The following is a 23,382-nucleotide window of genomic DNA, read 5'->3' as shown; positions in this document are numbered from 1 at the left end:
ATATGAAAGCAATACTAAGACTAATCCAATAATATCTCATACATGTATTTCGTGTACGTATAATTTTGATAGCATAGGAGGTCCACAACAATTAAAAAAAATCTTGTACTAAGCTAAACTTGATGTCTTGATCTAAAAGATTGTTCCAATATTGAGGATGGGAAATTTAATCTTCATAAGAGACACTTTAAGGGTGGAAATCTATTACCCTTTCTTCCCTCACAATCAAAATGTCCTACCCACAAATATTGAATAAAAAAAAAGGGTAAAAGTTGAGGTAAGATCTTTCTCCTTACCTTTAGAAAAAAATTTAAAATAAATATGTAAAAAATTTAAAATATTGTAAAATTTCAAACATTAGGATTAAAAAAAGAACAACGCGCGTTTAATTTACGCGTAATGCACAAACCCACCACGGTGGAAACAAAGCTTAGTGAATCAGCCCTCCACATGGAAAAGACCGTCACTGTCCTTATTACAACACTCCCCAAATCTCACCTCTCATCATCTCTTTCTCTTCCCTTCCATTTTAAAAGAGACACACCATTCTAGATTCAACCCATAATTTCAGACAACCCCATTTCATTTCTCTCTCTTCTTACCTAATTTTCTCTCTCTAAAAATGGGTCTCCAAGGAAACGGTTCATCCGACCCCAAATCCTTTAACTTCCTCATCTACGGTCGAACCGGTTGGATCGGTGGTTTACTCGGCAAACTCTGCGATTCCCAAGGTATCTCCTACACTTACGGTTCTGGCCGGTTGGAAAACCGGTCTTCCTTGGAGGCTGACGTGGCGGCTGTCAAACCCACCCACGTGTTCAACGCTGCCGGAGTTACCGGTCGTCCTAACGTTGACTGGTGTGAGTCCCATAAAGTTGAGACTATTCGTGCCAACGTTGTTGGGACTCTTACTTTGGCTGATGTTTGTCGTCAAAACGGCCTCGTTTTGATCAATTATGCTACTGGGTGTATTTTTGAGTATGATGATAAACATCCTATTGATTCTGGGATTGGGTTTAAGGAAGAGGATACTCCTAATTTTATTGGGTCTTTTTATTCTAAGACCAAAGCTATGGTATGTTTCTTTTTCATTTGATTTTCTTCATATTTGTTTGATTGGTTATTGTTTAATTTGATTTGAATTATATGATTGAGAATTGAATAAGTTGTGTTTGTTGTAATGTGATTTGGTGTTGTTTTGGATTTGAGATCTTATGTTATTGATGATGGATCTTTGATGTTTTGCGTGTCGGTCCGTTTAATCTATGTTACTTGGACTCTTCATTTTACCTTTTTTACCTCAAGTACCCGTGTTGGATTCTCAACATTCGGACATGGGTGTGTACATTTCATTTTGTAGTTGATTCTGACACTTGGACAAATGATGTCATATGGGTATTGATTGGATGTAGGCGTTACATTGTGTAATTTGTGTTACATTGATTCTGGATTGACATTTGAATAATGTGCTTCATTGTTGATTTGAATTGTACTTGGATGTCAGATTACTGATCTAATAATGAGGATCACAATTGAGATCGGATGCACATTTTTTGTATTTTGTGTCATGGAGATTGAGATGGAAGTTGAAATAAGTATTTTTATGGATCTTGTGTTGAGTTTTTGTATGAGTCATTGATCCCACATTACAAGAAGTATGATCAACTGCTAAAAATATAAACTTTGTGTGCTATGGATCCTTTTTCTGGTTGTTTGTGCATCTGATGATATGAAACATCACTCGGGTTAGCTCCACGTCTTGATTTACTTATATCATAATGAGATATCAATGTGGTTTTTTGAACAAGATCTAGATCACTCCACATAGTCAAGGAGATGATGAATTGTTTATTGGATCTGGTGTTTTTGGTGTCATTCTTAACTTTGTTTAGTCGTAGATGTGATGTAGAATGTGAGGATATATGTCTGATGTTTAAGTTATTGTTGGGTTTCAAGCTAGGGATGGTAACCACTATTATATCTATAGAGCGTTTGTGGCGACGACTTTCTATATTAAGTATCTTATCTAGTATTAGCATAGAATCTAGACTTAACTGAGTCTTTGTGATGGTTGCTTACTTTATATAGTATCCTAGGATTCAGTCTTGCAGTATCCTTTTGTCATACCATGACAAATTTGTCCTGTAATGTTCATGTTTTGGCCTTTTTGGGTTTCATAGTCTCCATTCATATTTAGTGCCATATACAGAAAACTCTGCAAATGTCCCCACATTCTCAATCAAAATTCATGTACATGTTTTTGTTCATAGTATATAATGACAAATTTTTTGTTCACCGATGCTATGTGTAGACTATAAGTTGCGTGTCGTTAGGAGAATATTAAGAAAATAGCTGGGCACATAAGAGGTTTAGGCGCCATATAGCCAATCTTTTATCAAGTATGGTAAAAGGTTATACCAAAGTTGCATCCCAAGAGACAAATGATAAGGACTGCCTATGATAAGGATCTAAATGCTAAAGTAAGCAAAAAGAAAGTACAATAGTCAGAGATACATAAACATGGGACACAAATTTTTTGATGAACTCATTAATCATTTTCTATCCTCTCATACTTGTGTTGTACAGTAGTTGTTATATCCCTTTCTCTCCCCCCCCCCCCCTCCCAAACACCCCCTCTCTTATTTGACGTTGAAGATTGACCATGAATTTCATCTATTTGGATATTTTTGTAAGCTATGCAATTGGATCTGTACTAAAAGTATACTCTTTTTTTTGTTACAAAAAATTAAGTTTTTATCATTATATTATGAGTTTATGACAGACTCAGGGTGGAATTTTAACCTTAAAAATAACCCCGAATTAAGATAAAAGGGAGGATCTTTGTTTGTTATTGGTTTTTAAAGTGTCCTGAATGTCTGTGTTGAGGTCTATTGAGCCTGTTCTGATAAGCTGAATGGTCGTATGTTTGTCATTATTCACATATACTGTCTTGTGTTCAGACTACTCTTCAGTTATCACCTAACATTTAACCCTTTACTGATGCAAGTGCACTTGTTATGGAATGTGTAGGTTGAGGATTTACTTCAGAATTACGAGAATGTATGCACATTGAGGGTGCGCATGCCAATCTCCTCTGATTTATCCAACTCCCGCAACTTCATTACCAAGATTGCCAGGTATGAGAAGGTGGTCAACATTCCCAACTCAATGACAATCTTGGATGAGCTGCTTCCCATCTCCATTGAGATGGCAAAAAGAAACCTCACAGGAATCTACAACTTCACAAACCCTGGTGTTGTTAGCCACAACGAAATTTTAGAGATGTACAGGGATTACATTGACCCCAAATTCACATGGAAAAACTTTACCCTTGAGGAGCAGGCTAAGGTGATCGTTGCTCCAAGAAGCAACAATGAGCTTGAGACCACCAAACTGAAGACAGAATTTCCTGAGCTTCTACCCATTAAGGAGTCTCTCATAAAGTATGTGTTCGAGCCAAACAAGAAAACAGCTGAAGTTGCAGCTTGATGATAGTCTGTCTAGGTCAGAACTTTTACTTCAACTCTCTAAATTTCTATTATTTGGACCGAGTTGAATTGGGTTTTGCATACTTACTTCAATTTAGGCATCATTATTATTGAAAATTACGAGTAATTGTTGCCATTATGTACTATGTCTATTTGTATTCTTTCTTCTTAAGCACAAAAAGAAAGGAGTGATGTTTTGTATTTGTAACAATTGGATTTTGAATAAATTAGTTGAGGCTGATATTTGTGCCATAATTACATTTCAATATATAATGATTGTTTTTTCAACTTATCCCATGTTCTGCTTGATTAAATCTAATCTATGGTTTTGTACCTTTTGGTAAAGGCTTAGGTAACTAGGTAAGTAAGTTATTCCATATTGTCGGAACACATCGTTAACAAAAGCTCAAGTAGCGAAAATAATCCCTTGTGTTTAAGATGAAACCATCTAGTTGAAAGGAAGCCCTTTCATTGTTGAATTCTTATTCGTGCTCAAGCTTCCAAGATCAAGGGCTTAGCCTAATATTGCTTCGTCTACCAGTTTATGAAGCCCAGATGCGTTTTCCATTAGAAAGTTCAGAGGATTTTGTTCTTTTTACAGCAAACTGTCTTGCACGAAAATAGACAGATGTAGATCTCTTTGCAGAGAAATTTTCCAAAAACCAATCTTTCGTTAGCTTCATGAATACTATTATATCCAAGGTTACACCTTTCCATGCACCATCTGTGTTGAAACCATGAAAGTTAACAATTGAATTCCTAGTGTGAACTGTAGTAAAACCAAGGAGATGCCGAGTTAGTCCGATTAAAGATTGAACATAGTGACTGGAAGAAGGCAGTATTTACAAATCCAGTTTGTTTCTTGTACACCAAAAGATTGGAGAGGCACTGAGACAGTGCTTAAAATGTTAAGAGTACTCAGAGCAATTAGAGATAATACCTAATCCTACCAATCCTGGTTGAAGAAAGTAGCGAAGTTGAAGTTATATTACCACTATGAAATTAAACACGAGATTTGATTCTGTAGAATGAACACCATAGCCAGATGTAATCTTCATGTCTGCCCCTGCCACAGCGTGCTACGACTTTATACTATTGTCCAACCTTTGCAGAGGCTTTTGCTTATAAACCGCAGTACTTATTAAACGAATACTCTCACTTGGAACCAAAGGCATACACTGGTGCTGAATATCAAGTCCATCATATCAGCAGGTTTGAATATCAAACTAAAGCCTTTTTCACCAGCAGAAGCGAAGGTCTGCTTGCGTATGGCTACAGATCACAACTTTGCGAAGTTGGAGAATGGAGGTTACACCGAAGTCCATGCTAGAAAAACCTGAACTGATGCAGAGCCTTGAGCTGCATGTCATCATTGCAGCATATATGCAAGCTATTACGGGGAGATTGGTACAGGCTTTCATCTATACTAACAGAGAAGAAATTTAACCGGCTCATGTCATGTCCGAGCATCCTTGAAAATGTTTTACATTAAACCAAATGGGCCTAATATAAAAATTTAAACTTTTTTGTACAGAATTAGCCTATTTTTATGGTCCAGTTCGGCCTTTTAGGAAGGCCTAGCCTACTTAAGCCTTGATGTAGTCTTGTCACCAACTTTTCCTAAGGCTTTAGTAAAGCTAAGGGTGATAATTGAACTAAAATTGATAATCAAAATTTGAATGATATTGATATTTATGAGATTCTCAACTTAGATTACTAGCTATTATACTGAACCTAAAGGATTCAATTCTTCCTATTATGTGATCAATCCCAAGCTATAAAGCTCATTATCATCCATTGCTGACTCCTAACTTTTTGCTACTCATTTTTCTCTTGGCTAATTTAGTGCTTGTTCAGTTTACATGGAACAATGAGATGTTACATTGACATTAGATATTTTAGGAATTTTTTTCACCTATTTGGTTGACACATACAAAGTAGTATTAATCTAGACACTAGACTTCCCATAAATTTTGATTGGCCAAGTTGAAGTTTGCTAACTTATCTTGAACTTTCACTTTCTTTGTAATAATTTTTTTGTGTTAGCCAAACAACTATCTAAACAAGCATTTTATCATGAGTACAAGTATAATGTTTTTTTTTTTTTTTTTTTATTGTTTTTTTTTTTTTTTTTTTTTTTTTTTTTTTTTTTTTTGTGCAAAGTAGTAAAGAAGGTTAGAAAACAATTACAGTCTATAGACTAGATGCTACTAACTAGACTAATCAGTTCAAGGGCTTAATACGACATTGACACACATTGTAACTTAGACAGTTACAAATTACACTAGATAACTTTTCCGGAGGATGTTATGAGAGGACCATTGATAGGGGGATCAAATATTTTCTTCGTACCTACGTGCCACACACATGTACCAATAGACTTACCCTTTGGCTAGGCAAAGGGTAAGTCTATTAGTACATGTATGTGGCTTTTCTGCTTGAAGAATTGGCTAGGGCTCTCACTTTGGGTTGTTTTCTTTCATGGAAACATATATGTTCATCTTAGCACCTACTCTATAAACTTCACTGAAGTCTGGAGATAATGGAGTCTACTCATTGGGTCAGTGTCACACATTATTCACACTTACCAGATTTGATAAACTTGACCAACCAACCCCACTTTAAACATGTAAATTATGAATCCCCAATTATTATATTCGACAACTAGCGGGACGCATGACCAAAATCCATTGGCTTTTCACGTGGGTATCTAATACCTACATGAATCTAAAATCTAAAATCTTAACTTTCAATTGTTTATCTTCAAAACCCTTTTTAAATCCTGAAGGGAGCATTTGATTCACATAATTAAGGTATAAGGTATGGGTTTAGAATGGTTTAAACCCATACCTTATGTTTGTTTTATGATTTTAAGAGTTTCAAACCCATACCTCAAACCCCCAAGGTATGGGGTTCAGAAATTTTGGAGGGGGGGGGGGGGGGAGTGCGTTTGGCTCATTCCCATACTTTTATGTATCAAATAAAAGAAAAAAAATTCATTCCATAAGCATACCAAACATATGGTATTAGAAATAAAGTTTCAAACTCATACCACTATAGTTTCATTCATAACCATACTAGTTTGCGAACCAAACGCCCCCTAACCCTTTTGAGGTTGCGAACCAAACGCCCCCTAACCCTTTTGGATTGTCGTCTTAAGGGGACTCGCATTCTACGTTAGCAACCGTAAAGAGGACGAAGTTATGACTTAAGAGCATCTACAATGGTATAAAATAAGTCTTTGTATCCAATTTTTAAATAGTTGTAGCTAACAACTTACCAATATGGAACTACAAGAGTTGTAACTTTGGTGAAACTACTTAGCTAACCTTATTCTACTCATAATTTCACTACCCTTTGGCTAGCAAAAGATTAAAAGTACAAGTAGTCATTTAACCTCACACTTTTGTACAACTTTTAAAAACAATCATTTTGTGGTATCAATCTCCTCAGGCTAAGGCATCTAATGATCTGGTCCTGTGGCAGCGGCCATGTGTGTGACAATGTCACTTTCTAATAAAAACAAATAAATTAAATAACAAGAAAACCTAAAAGATCCAATAAATGAATAATGACAGCTTCTCAACTATTTTATTTTCTTAAACTGTCTATTAATTACCAAACATACAATACATTTCTAGTTTGAAACAATATTAACTCTAAATAAATTAGCTTGAATAAAGAAGCACAATACAAGTTCACACTACCAGAATGAATAATATTAAAATGTAAGAAAAGGATGCAACATTTTGCATGATCAAACAATATTTCTAACCATTTCAGCTGATTTTATAACAGCATAGTATCCACCCAATGCTGCAAACATCCAAAAAGACTATCACTCTTCAGAGTTGCAGCAATTACGGGCGGATAACTACCCTCAAGCATCAGTGACCATTGGTAACTGAACCATTTTCTTGTGTGCCATTAGAATCATTTGCGGGTTTCTTGGCATAGAATCTTCGATACATAGAGTCTACCTCGGTTAAGTAGTAAGTACCCGGAGCCAAAAGGGTGGTATCCTTACTCGTCACAAATTCCTTTGCCCCGTACCTGTGCTCCATTAGCTTCAAGGTTTCGACAAATTTCTCAGGTGGGAACTGCAGACGAATCATACAAGTCAGATATTAAGCCATGATCAAATTTATACGACTAATTTATTGTTATTACTCCACCTAAAACCCTCTTTCCCAAACCAGATAAAGGGATGCTAAAGAGAAATTACCTCATGCCTCGACTTCAACTTGTCAGCAACATTCATGACTGCTGCAATGTTGGACAAGCTGAAGGGCTTCTGCCCTTCATTTAGCCAGAATGAGAACATTGTAGCTGTCAAACCACTTCCATAAGAGAACATTATGATCCTCTTGCCTGCCTGTAATATATTAATAGCCAAAGGCATGAATACTAAACCAAGTTAACAACGTAAAAAGACCAAATCATATAAATATGCCTGAAGTACTCACCAATTCACTGTGTTTATTGTGAATAAGGGAAGCAAATGCTGAATATAGGGATGCTGTGTATGTATTCCCAATTTGCTTTGGTATCAAGGTGGTCGGTTGAACCTTCTTGTCATATAAGGGCTTCGCAACTTGCTGAGCTACCTATAAGTGAGAAAATTTACTAACATAAATATTTTTTACTGACTTATATTTCTCAATTAAGTTTGTTATATCAGCGATAACACACCTTTTCAAGATCCCTGCTTTGATAGCTTTCATCAATAGACAGATTGGAGAATGGGGAAAGCTTCTCCCCAGCGTCTTCATTGATGGAGCTGCCAATCAATGAAGCAAATATTGGTAAAAGAGCACAATGGTGATAAGTTAATAGCCCTTCATTAGACAAATTGACATAATCCCAATAACAATAGGAACTACATTATAGTAAGAAGAGGACAATACCTAGCATTTCTCAAGAAATCATTGTACACCAATCGGGCAAAGCTCTTTTGCACTAGCTGTGAAAATAAGAGAGGGGCATTATTTTAAGATTGTCAAATTTGCAAGCACACTTGTTTTGAACATCAATTATTTCAAACATAATTACATCAGAGGTATACCTTGTTGTATGGAGAATGGAATACAACATATTCGGCGTCATCAATAGAGAATTTCTTGCCTTCAAACTTCTCATACCTACAGTTGGGAGAATAGTTTAGCTTCACAAGCTTAAAGGTAAAGTGATGGACACAATGTATTCTTAAGGGCAGTTAAAGATTCTATTAATGACTCACTTGCTGCAGAAATGTTTGTAGCAAGCATCAACCGCCATGAGATAACAAGTTTGTGACAACTTCCCATCAACAACCTACGGCAGAACACGTCAATAGATCAGTTTTACTGAATGAATGAGACATAACAAATCCACGAAAACGAAAAATCTATAGCACATCTCCAGAGAGCATCAACCAATAAACATGAGATATATGTAAGCTTGAGTTATTTAGCAAACACTTGAGTAATATTTATTCTCCAAATACCATATGCTTGACATTGGCACCATTTTCTATCCCATCTAAGTTGTGCAGAGCCTAAGACTTACAGGATATTCACTGGCTAGGTTGGGCTTGTAAAAATCATAAACATGAGCCATATGGCTGCCCCTCAACTTGCTTTCAAAAGCGATGGGGGCATCTGGGCCCACAAGCATTGCAACAGTAGCTGCCCCTCCAGTGGGTCTAGCTGCTCCCTCGGCATAGACCTGGTAAAGGAATATTCACAAAATCAATAAGATTGAAAGTTCATACCAAATGAAGTGCAAATTAGCTTGTATTCCACATGAAGTTGCTATGATAAGGTTATTAAAATATGTAATTTGAAAAGAGAGATAATTTGAGCATACCGCACTGTCTGTGCATACAACAAGGCCATAGCGTCCATCCCATGAACTGCTCTCCACCCAGTTTACACAATTAAATAATGCAGCAGTTCCACCATAGCATGCATTGGTTGAGTCCACACCTTCAATGTCTGTGTTTCCATGTTCCTAATCATTTTTTAACAAAAGAACATCAAGTTATGTTCAGACATGAGGGATACTAGCTATACCCACAAAAAACCAGATAGAAGAATAAATATGAAACAAAGATGACTATGCACTTGTTTCAAATAGTACCTCAAAAATTTGCATCAAGAATGTCTTGATAGATTTGCTCTTGTCCAAGACAGTCTCGCTGCCTACTTCCAGCCGACCAATTTGCTTGGGATCAACATGATATTTCTCTAGGAGATTGTTCACTGCTGTCAAACTACAAGTACAGAGATTATCAGAGAGGTACCCATCTCATAACTATAAAGTTATGTTACAACAAAGGTTGATAAATGCTCCACCTTCAAGTACTTAAAATTGTAACGGACAATTCAATAATCCCTCCAAACAACATAATAGACTACTCAGCTATCCACACCTTCTAAGTATCAAGAGATGATATCTATAGAGATTAGACACATCATTTCTCAATTTTCCACAAGATTTCCCAACTTTCTGGAAAATAAAAAAAACTAACCATAATTTCTAAGCAAACATTTTCAAAAGCAAGAGAATCAAGTAATGTTCTCTTTTATTCAACTTGTTTTAAACAATTTCATATGCAAAAAAGACTTCCTAGAGAAAACAAGATGTTTCAGAAATACGTGCATAATTTCATACAAGTTCGAACAAAAAATGTCACATAGAAATGCCAATTTAACCATCTTGCTTAGAGATTTAAATCATTCAAAAACAAACGATGACTAATACAAAAAAACACATTCACTAGCTGATTTATTGAGCTTGAAAACTAAGTAAAGAGTAAATTTTAGATATATTGATGCAACAATTGATCAGACTATAGAGGTAAGTTCGAACGTAGGTATCAAACCTCATCGATATAATGTCTTCCACATCAGTACAGAATGCCATACAATCTTGTCCAAGTCCAATGGTGTACTTTCCTTTGCTAGCCCCATCATGAACCTCCAATGCTTCCTGTTTGACACACACCATCAAAAATTTATGATGACATAACAAACAAGAAACTCCCAAAAAACAAATTTAACTTATGAGTTACTCATATGACATTTAAATCAGCAACTATAACATCTTAAAGTCATGATCCTTAACTTCAAATACAGAAAATCACTACAAGATGAAATTTCCAACATTCAAGGAAATTTAGAAACTATTTTAGCAAGAGTTTCTCTGATTTCCAAAGAGTTGACTTCACAATGAAACATAAATATCTTAATCAAAAGCTTAAAACTAATTAGATTGGGCAAATTCTCAATTGGGTATTTAATTCCCAAGTTAAGGACCCATCATGATCTCATTAACCTACCAACTTAAGCCAAAGTATCTCACTTTCTGAAGCTTTTTTTTAGGCCAAATTACAAAATGATTAATTTAATCAGTAAAAAGGCTGATAAATAATTATTGTTCATTCAAATTGATTTGTCATATCTCTCACAGTTCAGAAAAAACATGAAAAATCAATGTTATAACACCCAAAAAAAATAAAATGAAATAAAATAACAAATATCCATTTTATTTATTTTTGGGTTTTATTTGTTTATATTTTCCTGGTAATCAAGCAAATCCCACATGGCAATCAAATTTCTCCAGCACATTTCCATTCACAGATGAAACTAAAATAGCTTCTGGGAAAATCCCAAAATCATGGAAAAACCAATTTGATTGTACAGTCATAAATAAATCATAAACCCCATTACAAAAAAATAAAAAAAAATAAAAAAAAAAAATTAAATTAATTGATATTTATGTGAGAATAGGGAATATAAGATTGATTTACCTGTTGAACACAAGTAGGAGGGAAGTAGATTTCCATGGCAAGAATTCCTACATTCTTTACAGAAGAAGCCATTATTTTTACAGATGAAAATTTCTTCTCTCAAGTTTTCTGCAAGTCTCTTCCTCGATTACAACGACAGTTGAGAGAAAGGAGAGAGAAGATCGGAGGGTCCGGAAAGATTGGCAAAGGAACAAAAACAGGGAAGTTAGCAAGAGAGGTTTTTTGTATTTGAGAAGTGAATTTTGGGTGCCTTAATTTTGTGCCTTATATAGACTAGATGTATCAATGAATCATCATGTCTTCATGTATGTTATTAGTCCATGACACCTACTACTACTAACAAGAAAATTCCAGGTAGATTTTTCAAGATTTATTTTATCCTTTATAGGGAATTAGTCTTAACTCGACACTAATACGACCTGGACTAAATATTATTACGTAGTTCTAAATTGGACTTGTTTTACCGTTTGTTACTAGTGTGTATTAGATGGTTGAGATTAAAGACCTGCAGATTTAGGTTATTTGTAAGTCTTCATTTCATCTTTTGGGCCAACAAAGTTTATTTGGGACTAAAAACTTTTGATTTTGGATTGACCTAGAGAATTAAAGGATTTTGTAATGTAGTGTTCCAAAACCACCACTTCTCAAATACCAAAATAAATTTGCTAAATAAACAGAATATACTTTAGCCCATAACAAATGGAGCCAAATACAACCATACGAATGATGTCTTAAACCATGTTAAACTTAACAACTCGTGTCCCAAAAATTTGCATAATCTTGTGTAATTTCTATAGTAATTTGATTCGAGTCAGGTTTTACACAAAGTATCCTAGTTTATTTTATTTCTAATCACTTGAGTTTTAAATTTCTGAATACCGGTCAAACCCCCTTCCTTTTGGGTTAGGTTTGTGCATTATTACTCAATTAATTAAAAATGATTCAGCAAAATTAGTTCATGCTACATCACGAGGTAAGGCCCTATTCACTTTACTTTAAAAAATAAATTCAGTAAAAAAAATTTCAATCCAGTAAAATAATTTAAGTTCAACTAAAATAAGTTAAGTTTAGTAAAAATAAGTTAAGTTCACTTTAGTAAAAATAATTTCAAGCCAATAAAAATCAGTAACTTTAAAGAGGAAATATAACATAAAATCAATAGAAATAATTTCAGTTCAGCAAAAATAATTTCAGTTTAGTAAAATTAATTTCAATTCAGTTAAAATAATATAATTTTAGCAAAAATAATTTCAATTCAACAAAAATAAGGTGAAGTGAATGAAGCCTAATTGTTAAAAAGGTGAATAGAGTAAAATAATACGAGTTTGAAAAATGTAAAGAGTACATTACGTGATCTTTTGCTTTAAATAAGAATGTATCATGTTCCTGTTCACTTCAAGTTAAAAAAAATATTATTTAGTAAAAATAATTTCAACTCATTAATAATAAGTTCAGTTAATTAAAAATAATTTCAATTCAACAAAAATAAGTTTAGTTAAGTAAAATTCAGTAACTTTAAAGAAGAAATATAATTAAAAATAATCAGTAAAAATAATGTCAATTCAGCAAAAATAATTTCAGTTCAGCAAAAAATAATTTTTGCTCAGTAAAAATAATTTCAATTCAGCAAAATAAGGTGAAGTGGACGAAACCTGAATAGTCTCATGAGTTGCACGAATTAGATACGCCATAGTCATTTTTCTTTATTTAAAAATTTTCAATATGACCTATTTTAGTAATAGTTACTCACTCCAATTTTTTTTTTAACGCATCAGTGTGACTTTTGCACTATTTACATGTCATGTTTGATGACTTAATTTTTTTTGCTATTATGAAATAAATAATTTTTATTATATAATATGGTCAAAGATACGTGTGGACAAACGTACCGGTCAAATAGATGTATTTAAAGGAAAACCGAGGGAGTAATTGAGTAATACTTCCTTCGTTTTTTATTATTGCACTTTATAAGTTGGGCACAATAATATTGATGGTGGGGAAAAGAAAGAGAGAGAAAGGTAAAAATACAAAAACATCTATGTGATGTAAACATAAACAAAACAATAAGTGTGAAAAAGTAAAGGTATGTTAGGTATTTGCATTATGAACAAAGATATTTTTTGTCTTAAAATAAAAATGGTGCAATATTTGTAAAAATTCTTTAAAACGTAAGTGATGCAATATTAAAAGTAATTACTTTTGTATACACACGGTTTACACTAATAATAGTGTAAATCGAGCAATATAAGGGTAACTTTTAGCTAATTTTAGGGTAACTTTTTGCCCTTTTTTTAGTAACTTTAAACATAATACAATTTTTATATAAATAGACAACAAGAAAATTTTTTATAAAGGTAATATAATTACGTTTAATCACTAATGATTGATTTTTAGTCATTTAAAATGTGATTCTTTACTAATAAAACGTAGATAATTTTAATTTGTATTAAGGGCATGTTCATATTTACTTATTTTCAGTTCAGTTCAGTTCAGTTCAGCTCCAATCAGTTCAGTTCAGTTCAGCTCTAATCAGTTCAGTTCAGTTCAGCTTAGTTGTTAATTTTTTTTGTTTTAGATGTTTTAGCATATTACAACAACGACAATAATAATAATAATAATAATAATAATAATAAATAATAATAATAATTATTATTATTATTATTTTAAATTATATTCGTCATTCAAAATGGTCACATGTTTTTTTAATAGTTGAACTCATTGACAAAATGAGAGTACTACATAACAGTTACTAGCTTTCATAATCGGTTAGTTCTTCGTCTTTTTCTTCTTCATTAAGTTGCTCCATTACCTCGGCATTCCTCTGAATTGACTCCCATATCTGATCAGCTATTTGGTTTCATACAATATCCATAGCTGCTTTTCTGTTATCATCGTACATAGTATGATCTTCTGTTGGTCCCATGACTTCAACTTGGTGCGTGAATGGAATCCCTAGTTCATATAAACGAACAAAATTGTGTAGAGTACAACAAGCAACGATTGACTACAGTAAAATATTGAAGAATACTTTTTATTTATATATATATATTTAAAATATAATACATTTAATAATTTAAAATATAATAATTTAAAATACAGAGTTATTTTTAAAATACTTTTATATTTTTCACAATCCACTATATATATTATCATTAATTTTCATATATTTTTATACATTTTAATTTTTCAGTTCAGTTCAGCTCCAATCAGTTCAGTTCAGCTCCAATCAGTTTAGTTCAGTTCAGTAAATATGAACATGCCCTAAGTTACTTTTATACATATTTGGGTAACTTTTATTCATTTTAGGGGTAACTTTTGCTCATTTTAGGATAACTTTATAACGGATGTACAATATTTTATCATACATCCGATTTTTTTAAAAGTTTGTATATTAAAAGAACGGAGGAAGTAGATAAGATCCATAATACTAACAAAGTAACAAAATTTAAGGTAAGACTTAAAATATCGGCTTATTGAATATTGATGGTGGTAGAAAACTAAATTAAGAGAAATTGTAGGCTTAAAACATGTATTGTCCATGATTGGTAATTTTTTTGGGTTTTTTTTTTTCAATATTTATATACCATATACGTAGTACAACTTATACTTTTTTTTTTTTTGAAAACTACTGTAGTACAACTTCTTCTTCTTTTTTTTTTTTTTTTTTTTTATTTATTTAACTGGGTAAGAAATACTTTACGCAGACATCAATTAATTAATTTCAACATCTGTATGCTATTCGGCTAGAATAAACTTCAACTAAATTTCAACATACGTCTGCTACAATAAACTAAATAAAAAGAGAAGGAAGTTAAGAAACATATGTAATTGATGTTATATATGTCTTGGTTGATTGATGCTAATAAGAGGTGATAACAACATTTATGAGAATAGATGTACTGATGTACCCTTTGTTCTCTTTTGAAGTTTTTGATTGATGTTTGGTTTTGTTTATTTATTTTTACACTCTCCAATACACTGTTTTAGAGCATTGCCACTAATGGGCATTTTTTTGGTTGTTCAATCTCTCTCTAACCACTTTCTCACTCCTCCTCCCCATGGACATTTTCTTGGTCATTTTTATTCTATACCAATGGTCAAAAATTATAATCCCCACCATTCTCTCTCCTATTTTTAACCCTATACCCCACCAATATTTATCTCTCCTACACATCATTAAATTTGTAATTTAGTATTTCTTAATTTTATTGTTAACAAAATTTTGTATTGATTAAATTATTTATGAGTAGTACAATATTAATTATTTTTAATATTAATTTTTGCAAAATGTGATTTTTAATAAAATAATAATATTTATTCTTAACTAAATTTTTTTATTGATTAAATTATTTATGAGTACAATATTAATTATTTGTGTCATTATTTTATGCGAAATTTCATTTTTCATTAGTACAACATTAACGATTACAACATTGGAACATAATGATCGTACACCAATCATACAAACCAAATAAAAGGGGTTATTGGGATTCATGAAATTCTCATCAAAATCATTACAATTTTGAGAAAGTATTGAGTAAAAGGGGTTATTGGGATCCATATCTATTTTTTTTTATTAATTTCAAAAACTAACACAATAATAACAATAATAATAATAACTATAATAATAATAATAATAATAATAATAATAATATTAATAACAAAAATAATAACGAACAACAATAATAATATTAATAAGCTGAAATAATAACAATAATAATTATACTTCCAATAATAATAATAATAATAATAATATTTATTTTAATAATAATAATAATATTTATTTTAATAATAATAATAATAATAATAATAATAATACTAATATTAAAAGGATGACTAATTATGAGGGAGAAATTGAGAGAAAATGTAAATACAACAAATTTATGTGAATTTTGAAAATATGAAAATATAGGCAAAATGGGTCTCTATTTGTAGAGAATTTTTTTTTCTAGCCGTTGGTATATTTTTTTTTTAATTTTATAAGCACAAAATACCCGTTACAAAATTGTTACCGTTGCAATTATCAGGAATTTCCTGATTGGTCCAACTCACCTGACAGGACGCGTGTCAGCGCCTGATTGGGCGTGCTGACGCGCCTGTCAGGGCTGCCAAAATCATTTTTTTTTGCTTTTCCTACCCTCAAAACGCAGCGTTTTGAGGTGAAGCAAAACATAAGCTTCTTCAAAGCGCCGCGTTTTGAGGTATGCTTAGCAAAAAAAAATTTAAATGCAGCTTGCACGTGGGGCCCACTTCTTCCTGGTCAGTTTTTTAATTTTGTCCAAACTTTGATCAAAAATTGATTTGCCCATGGGCATTTTTAATTTAGACCATTGATGGGGAGTTATTTTTTTTTTATTAAACCCCAAAAATTACCCATGGGCATTTTTCTCCCCATTGGTGAGAGTGCTCTTAGATGTTAAATTGTTAATTTCTTTAACTATGTACTCCATATTATAAAAGGCCAGTATATTATAATAGATAATGGACATATTTTTCAAAAACGGAGGGAGTATGGAATTTTGCAAGAATGTCAAAATTGTCAATAACGTTGTAACCAACAAATTTTTCTTACTTAACGTCATAACTAATATATCATCGTCTATCATATAATAGTATTGCCTATTGAGTGTTTTTTTTTTTTTCAACTATAGAGCTCAAACCCTTTTGGATTTTTCCCCTTCGGTTAGTATTTTAGTAATTACAGATAAAACACTTTATAAGTAAGGAAAAATGCTACAGAAACTACAAGCTCTCACTAGTCCCCACACCCTTAAAAGAGTATTTTGAAATTGAATAGTATTTAGTGGTAATGGAAATTTATATACTCGTAGTAAAGAAAAATGCATGTATTTAGTACAAATTCTTAAATGGACCTGGTTCACACTAATTTATTGTGGACCACTAACATTAGAGAAAGTAGGGTTGTTTTATTAATAAAAAACAGGGTTACTATAATTAAAAAAAAAGTCACTATATTGAAATAAAAATTTATTTTGGTAATATATATGCCTAAGTGGTTATTTTTGTAATGAAATATTTTATATACTGATCAATATGAATAATAAAGGCCACTATGTTAAAATTAGGGTAATAGCGTCATATTTCAAGTTCACAATATTATTAAACGTTGTAGTAGTTTTAATAAAGGTTACTAGGTTAAAAATAAGGTTATTATGTTAAAAATAATGGTCACTATGTTCAATATAATGCCAGTTGCGTGTGTATAGACCTCGGGTCCACAATAATATTATTGTGGACCAGGTCCACGCAAGTCTTTTTGTGTATTTAGATGGTCCATTGATTTGTATAATAAACAGATTGCGTGTATGTTTTGGAGGAAGACTTTTCACAATTATTAACTTTCTTTATTTATTTATAGAAAAAGTAGAATTATTAAATCTTAATGAGTCAATCATACACAAAATCCATACCATCATAGTTTAATCTTATTACAAGTAGATTCTTTTGTTGTCGTAATTCAATATTAGGGAGCTCATTAGTACAGTTATTTTGAGTCTTGTGCAGCGAATTTGAATTAGTGATGCAATCGTATAGGCATATATCTAACTTTGAAGACATAGCATGCATTGTCGTCGGAAAATATATTGGTAGCTTTCTTTTACATCATCGTCAGCAACTTGATTCATTTAGTATTGAATATTTGAATTAAGTCCTTAGTATTAGATCCCATATTGATCTTTCTTATTTTTTTATCACAAATTTTTGTATGTGGCTGGCCACACAGTGTGGCCAGTCACAATTTTTATTAATTTTTTTTGGAAAAAAATACCACAACTCTTTTCTCACTTCTTTTCTTATCTTCTTCTCCAAACCATATATCACCAACAACTATATCTCTACTATACTCATTTCCTCTCTCCTCTTTTCTTAGCTTCTTTAAGCCAAACTACACATCACCAACAACCATATCTCTACTCCACCCATTTTTTCTCTCCTCTTTGCCAAATTGCTGCAATTAAAGCCCGAAATTGTAGAAAATGGGTGTTAAATTGCTGTGAAAAATTGTGATTAATTATTCTTAAAATCATCAACAACATTTGAAGTAGTGAAATTGATGAGAACCAAAGAAATGTGAGCTCGTTTTCTTCGTGGAATCTTAGATCAAACATTCTACGTCAAAAATTGTAGGGTGTTACTAGTTTGGTTATGCTACTTGTAGGTGTTACTGGTTTGGTCAGGGGTTACTTGTAGGGTGTTACTGGTTTGGTGAGGGTGTTACTAGTTTGGTCAGGTTACTTGTAGGGTGTTACTGGTTTTGGTCAGGAGTTACTAGTAGGGTGTTACTGGTTTGGTTAGGGGTTACTTGTAGGGTGTTACTAATTTTGCTCAAGAGTTACTTGTAGGGTGTTACTGGTTTGGTTAGCGATTGCTTGTAGAGTGTTATTAGTTTTGCTCAAGGGTTACTTGTAGGGTGTTACTGGTTTGGTATGGGGCTTACAAGTAACCGTTGAATAAGTAACAAGTAACCTTTAAATAAGTAATTCACACAAGTAACCTTTGAAGTAACTCATATAAGTAACCCCTGAATAAGTAATTCATTCAAGTAACCCTTGAATAAATAACTCAAACAAGTAATCCTTGAATTAACCCATACAAGTAACCCCTGAAAAAAATAATAATACAAGTAACCCTTGAAAAAAAAATACAACTAAATCTTGAAAAAAAAAAATACAAGTAACCCCTGAAAAAAAAATAGAAGTAACTCTTGAAAAAAAATACAAGTAACCCCTGAATAAGTAATCCATACAAGTAACCCTTGAAAAAAAAAATACAAGTAACCCCTGAAAAAAAAATACAAGTAACCCCTGAATAAGTAATCCATACAAGTAACATCTGAAAAAAAAATACAAGTAACCCCTGAAAAAAAAATACAAGTAACCCTTGAATAAGTAATCCATACAAGTAACCCCTGAAATAAAAAATACAAGTAACCCCTGAAAAAAAAAATACAAGTAACCCCTAAAAGAAAAAAATACAAGTAACCCCTGAAAAAAAATACAAGTCTTGAAAAAAAAAATACAAGTACCCCTGAAAAAAAAAATACAAGTAACCCTGACAAAACCAGTAACCCCGTTATGCGAGTGAATAGTAACCCCGTTATACTGCGTAATCCGTTATTTTTACTGATTTGGCAGCAGGCCGCACGGTGTGGCCTGCTGCACCAAAAAAGCTCTGTTTTTTTTTATTTATATTTATTTTTTTCTTTTTTTTATTATTATATAATTTATGTGTATAGAGAAAGTTACAAATGTCAATAATATACACAGCTTTAATTCTGTTATAACGGATGTTTACGATGGAATGATTTGAGAACTCACCCTCATATCTCCCAAATAAATCCACCCTCAATATTTACTTGTATTACAAATTGCACCCTCTTGTTGAATAGAGTTCGTTGTTCCTTCTTTTCTTTTGTCCATTCTTGTAATTCTTCCCATAGTTTGTTCTTTTGTAAAAAAAAAATTATTTTATTTTATTTTGTATTTTTAAATAGCTCCTTTTATTATCACTTTCACAAGGATCTATCTATTTATAATATTCCTTTTATGAAAATTCGAATTATTTACTCTCTTTTTTTTCTTCTTTTTTTTGTGTATTTAGAGAGCAACAATGATAGGTGAGGAGAATTAATCTCTTGATCAATTGAAATCAGGAGGGAGAGCTCTAACCACTAGAGATATCCCTCACTCTTGATCTAATGACTCTGACACACCTTATGATTTATACAAAATTAAAGATATAGAGACTGAGATCTTCTTTGTCGAATTCCACAAATATCTGATTATTCATCACCAGATTGCTCCAATCACAAGTCAGTTCATAATCTTGTTTTATATTTTATCTTGGTGTGCATTATTAAAATATGAGTTTCTAAGCTAATTAACTTCATGATCAATGATCCCTAAAGATTTCTTCAATCCATAATAATTTTGTTAATTAAGTAATCAATTGATACTCTTTTTTTTTTTTTTTTTTTTCGGTGAAGAGTAATCGATTGATACTTGCTTCCTCCATAATTTATTTTATGCGTCAAAGGCTCTAAGGATTTCCCTACCTATTGCTTCCAAGCTAATTGAATACAGGAATAATTTGAATTGGACTCTTATGCCTTGAGTTTATTATATTGAATTGACATCTTGTAATTACCCCAATGAAGTTATTTTATTAGAGTACGATAGTAGTACTATTATAATTACACTACCGACGTAAATATACTACCAATGTAAATATGCGTGTTTTTTGACACATGATATATATTTTGATACTATAAATGCTCTATCAATTCAACATAAGATTTTAAAATACTATTCCGCAATAGAAACTTTTTATTGCTATTAATGATACGAGTAATTTTCGATAAGGACTTTCTCATAAAATAATCCTATAATTATCCTACAAGCATATATTGGCCACCTCATGAGAGTTGTGCATTAAAAATTTTGATTGTGCTTGAAGGGTTTCTTCCTGGCGGACAGTGGTTGCAAATTCATAAATAAAATGTGCTTTCCTTAGACGACTTGGGAGTGTTATCTAGTGTTAGTTTTATTTATTGCATTTAATTTGCTAATAAAATCATGGGCCTCATGGCTTATTAGTCAATAATAGATTAATACTTTTACAGAGTATTAATTACTTCCTCTATTTTTTAATATTTGCAACGCTTCACAAAAATGCTTTTTTTTTTTCTTTTTTCTTTTTTTTTTTGGTGAGCACAAGGGAATTACAAAGCTAGGAACTAGAAAGAAAAGAAAACCAACAGAAAGAAAAACGAAAGAAAAACAAAAGACAAAACAACAAAAACAAAAAACCGAACTAGTCACTAGAGCTAAGATGCAGCATCCGAAATAATTCTAGGTCTCGTGATGCCACCGAGTCCTTTAATAAAACGGAACGAAAATCCTCCAATACCGTCTCAAAGATGACTAATTTTGAGTCGAAGTCACTCCAAAGTTGGCTAGTCAATCTGCTACACAATTGGCCTCTCGATAGCAATGACTTATCATATCATGACTTTCCAGTCATGCTCAGAAATTAGGGTCTCGATAGCAATGACTTATCATGATTTTCCAGTCACGCTCAGAAATTAGGGTCTCGATAGCAATGATAAAAATGTAAATATCACAATACTTGTAACACTCTACAATTGAAAAGTTATTTTGAGGAAAAATTGTACTATTTCCCTTAAATAAAGATATTTTGAATTAGAGATTAAAATTAATGCAACAACAATAAAATTAATGGCATTTATTTTCACGAATTATTACTCCGTAATAAATTGCATTAAAAGTCAAAATTATACATACATGAAAAACGAATCGAGTATTAATTAAACGTCAATATATCGAGTTATGCTTGTTAATATATAAGTTTAATCATTATTAATATATACCTGTCCCAAATTTAAGTATTGATTTTTATTTTATCCGGTGCTCAAGTTGTTTTATAAAGCGGAAGCAAGTTAAGAAGAAGCAATAAGTTGCATGATCTTCATCCTCGTGGTGCACGTGTTGTGAGAATTCACATATGACATAAAATAACCACGTTAGTTGCAACATTATTTGATTATTATACTATTGAGATATGAAATACCACGATCCCCTCGAGGGCACTACATACAAGTGAACTGCTTTCTTCTCTTCAAAATTTGATGTTATACAAAAATTATACGAAAAATATAGTTTTATTATATGGCACTTTCACCTAATTCATTACATCACGTTGTGGCTTTGTTTTATTTATATACTCCGTACTATACAAAAAAAAAAAAAGAATTAGAAATTCAATATCTAAAGGAGTTGCACCTTGCACATGAATAAAATCTAATATATCAACAAAATAATTCCTTTGCTTTTCTTTCGGGTATATTATTGCATGTTTAGAATTTTACATTGATTTATGATTTTTTTTTTTTTTAAAATAAAAAAATTTAGATTGATTTCGATCTTTGTGATCAAATAAAAATGTGAAGAGTATATTACTGTATTAAGATTAAAAAGGAATCATGAAAGATCACAAACAGATGATTCTTTATTCAAAGAGATCAATTTGTTTTAAGAATGATACAGTTTTGCGTTGACAAAATTTTATATAATTATGCCAACTGTCCTTATGCATGTTATTAATTTAAGGAAATTAAATGTATGTGTATATGGGCAATATTATTTCGATTAGGAGTCTATAATGTGGAGAAGATTACATATTGTTTGCCGGATTCGTTTACGACACATAATGAATTTGTACGTCAGATTTATGAGATATTAGGACATGTGGAGGAGTATATAAAATGTTTAATAGCTTTTTTTTTTCTTTTTTTTTGGTTGGTAAGGAGAACTAAAGGTACTCTCCTATCCATGGTTGGAAGGTACTCTCCTATCCACTAGGCCAAGCTGGACTTGATATATATATACTTCCTCCATTTCTATATAGTTGACGCATTTGATTTAGGCACATATATTAAGGAGAGGAGAGAGAGTGAGAGAGAATGATAAAACAAGTGTGGTAGCTTGTGAATGCAAGGTAAAAAAACTTACTCCAAAAGAAAACGTGTCAACTAAAAAAAAAAACTTCCTAAAAAGAAATACGTGTCAACTAAAAAGAAACGGAGTTAGTATTTAACTTGGTCATGGCATTATATATACACTGATACACTCGCACGGTCTACGGTTTTGTTCAATTAGATTTTACTTATGTACTTATTTGATCTTATTTAACTAAAAGTATTTGATCCAAACTTAACTGAACTCATACGAACTTATTAGACTCAAAATTAGAGGTATCAAAACTATTCCCTGCCTGATATGATTTGAAATTGATCCGAAAAACATTCGATTCAGATTTCAACTCATATGAACACAATAATTTAATAACACTACTTTAAAAATCATCAGACCCAACCAGATCATCTAAATTAACTACTCTACCCAAAATAAAGTGAAAAATAAGTGAAACCAACGAGCACTACCTCCCTTTCACGATAAATGCATCGGTTTAACTTTTGACTATTTGTCTTTACAATACAACACTTGTACCATTAAAAACTGTACACAACAATTAACAATAAAATTTGAAATAAACTTTTTG

General features: G+C 31.9%; 2 protein-coding genes across 2 annotated transcripts; one reads left to right on the top strand and one right to left on the bottom strand.

Moving 5' to 3' along the window:
* Positions 1-460: 460 nt before the first annotated feature.
* Positions 461-3,754, top strand: LOC110702522 (bifunctional dTDP-4-dehydrorhamnose 3,5-epimerase/dTDP-4-dehydrorhamnose reductase). The gene is made up of 2 exons (XM_021880241.1): positions 461-1,075; positions 3,031-3,754. Exons 1-2 carry the CDS (start codon positions 623-625, stop codon positions 3,487-3,489), a joined length of 912 nt encoding a protein of 303 aa, XP_021735933.1. The 5' UTR covers positions 461-622; the 3' UTR covers positions 3,490-3,754.
* Positions 3,755-7,056: 3,302 nt separating this feature from the next.
* On the bottom strand, positions 7,057-11,592 carry LOC110702521 (hydroxymethylglutaryl-CoA synthase-like). Its single transcript, XM_021880240.1, has 12 exons — positions 11,281-11,592; positions 10,354-10,460; positions 9,609-9,741; positions 9,336-9,479; positions 9,036-9,194; positions 8,728-8,801; positions 8,554-8,629; positions 8,396-8,451; positions 8,181-8,268; positions 7,955-8,095; positions 7,714-7,863; positions 7,057-7,588 (listed from the first exon to the last, which is right to left on the bottom strand). Exons 1-12 carry the CDS (start codon positions 11,350-11,352, stop codon positions 7,376-7,378), a joined length of 1,413 nt encoding a protein of 470 aa, XP_021735932.1. The 5' UTR covers positions 11,353-11,592; the 3' UTR covers positions 7,057-7,375.
* Between the last annotated feature and the right edge of the window lie 11,790 nt (positions 11,593-23,382).

The sequence above is a fragment of the Chenopodium quinoa genome, unplaced genomic scaffold, assembly GCF_001683475.1.
Source record: "Chenopodium quinoa cultivar QQ74 unplaced genomic scaffold, ASM168347v1, whole genome shotgun sequence".
In the NCBI taxonomy this organism is placed as follows: Eukaryota; Viridiplantae; Streptophyta; class Magnoliopsida; order Caryophyllales; family Amaranthaceae; genus Chenopodium; species Chenopodium quinoa.
This window is presented reverse-complemented; position numbering and strand designations above follow the sequence as displayed.

Excerpts from the sequence above, each read along its gene's own strand:
- LOC110702522 (XM_021880241.1), top strand. The coding sequence starts at position 623 with ATGGGTCTCCAAGGAAACGGTTCATCCGACCCCAAATCCTTTAACTTC. Across the intron at positions 1,076-3,030 it reads ATTCTAAGACCAAAGCTATG|GTTGAGGATTTACTTCAGAA; the intron begins GTATGTTTCTTT and ends TGGAATGTGTAG.
- LOC110702521 (XM_021880240.1), bottom strand. The coding sequence starts at position 11,352 with ATGGCTTCTTCTGTAAAGAATGTAGGAATTCTTGCCATGGAAATCTAC. Across the intron at positions 9,195-9,335 it reads TTGTATGCACAGACAGTGCG|GTCTATGCCGAGGGAGCAGC; the intron begins GTATGCTCAAAT and ends TTCCTTTACCAG. Across the intron at positions 7,864-7,954 it reads ACAATAAACACAGTGAATTG|GCAGGCAAGAGGATCATAAT; the intron begins GTGAGTACTTCA and ends AATATATTACAG.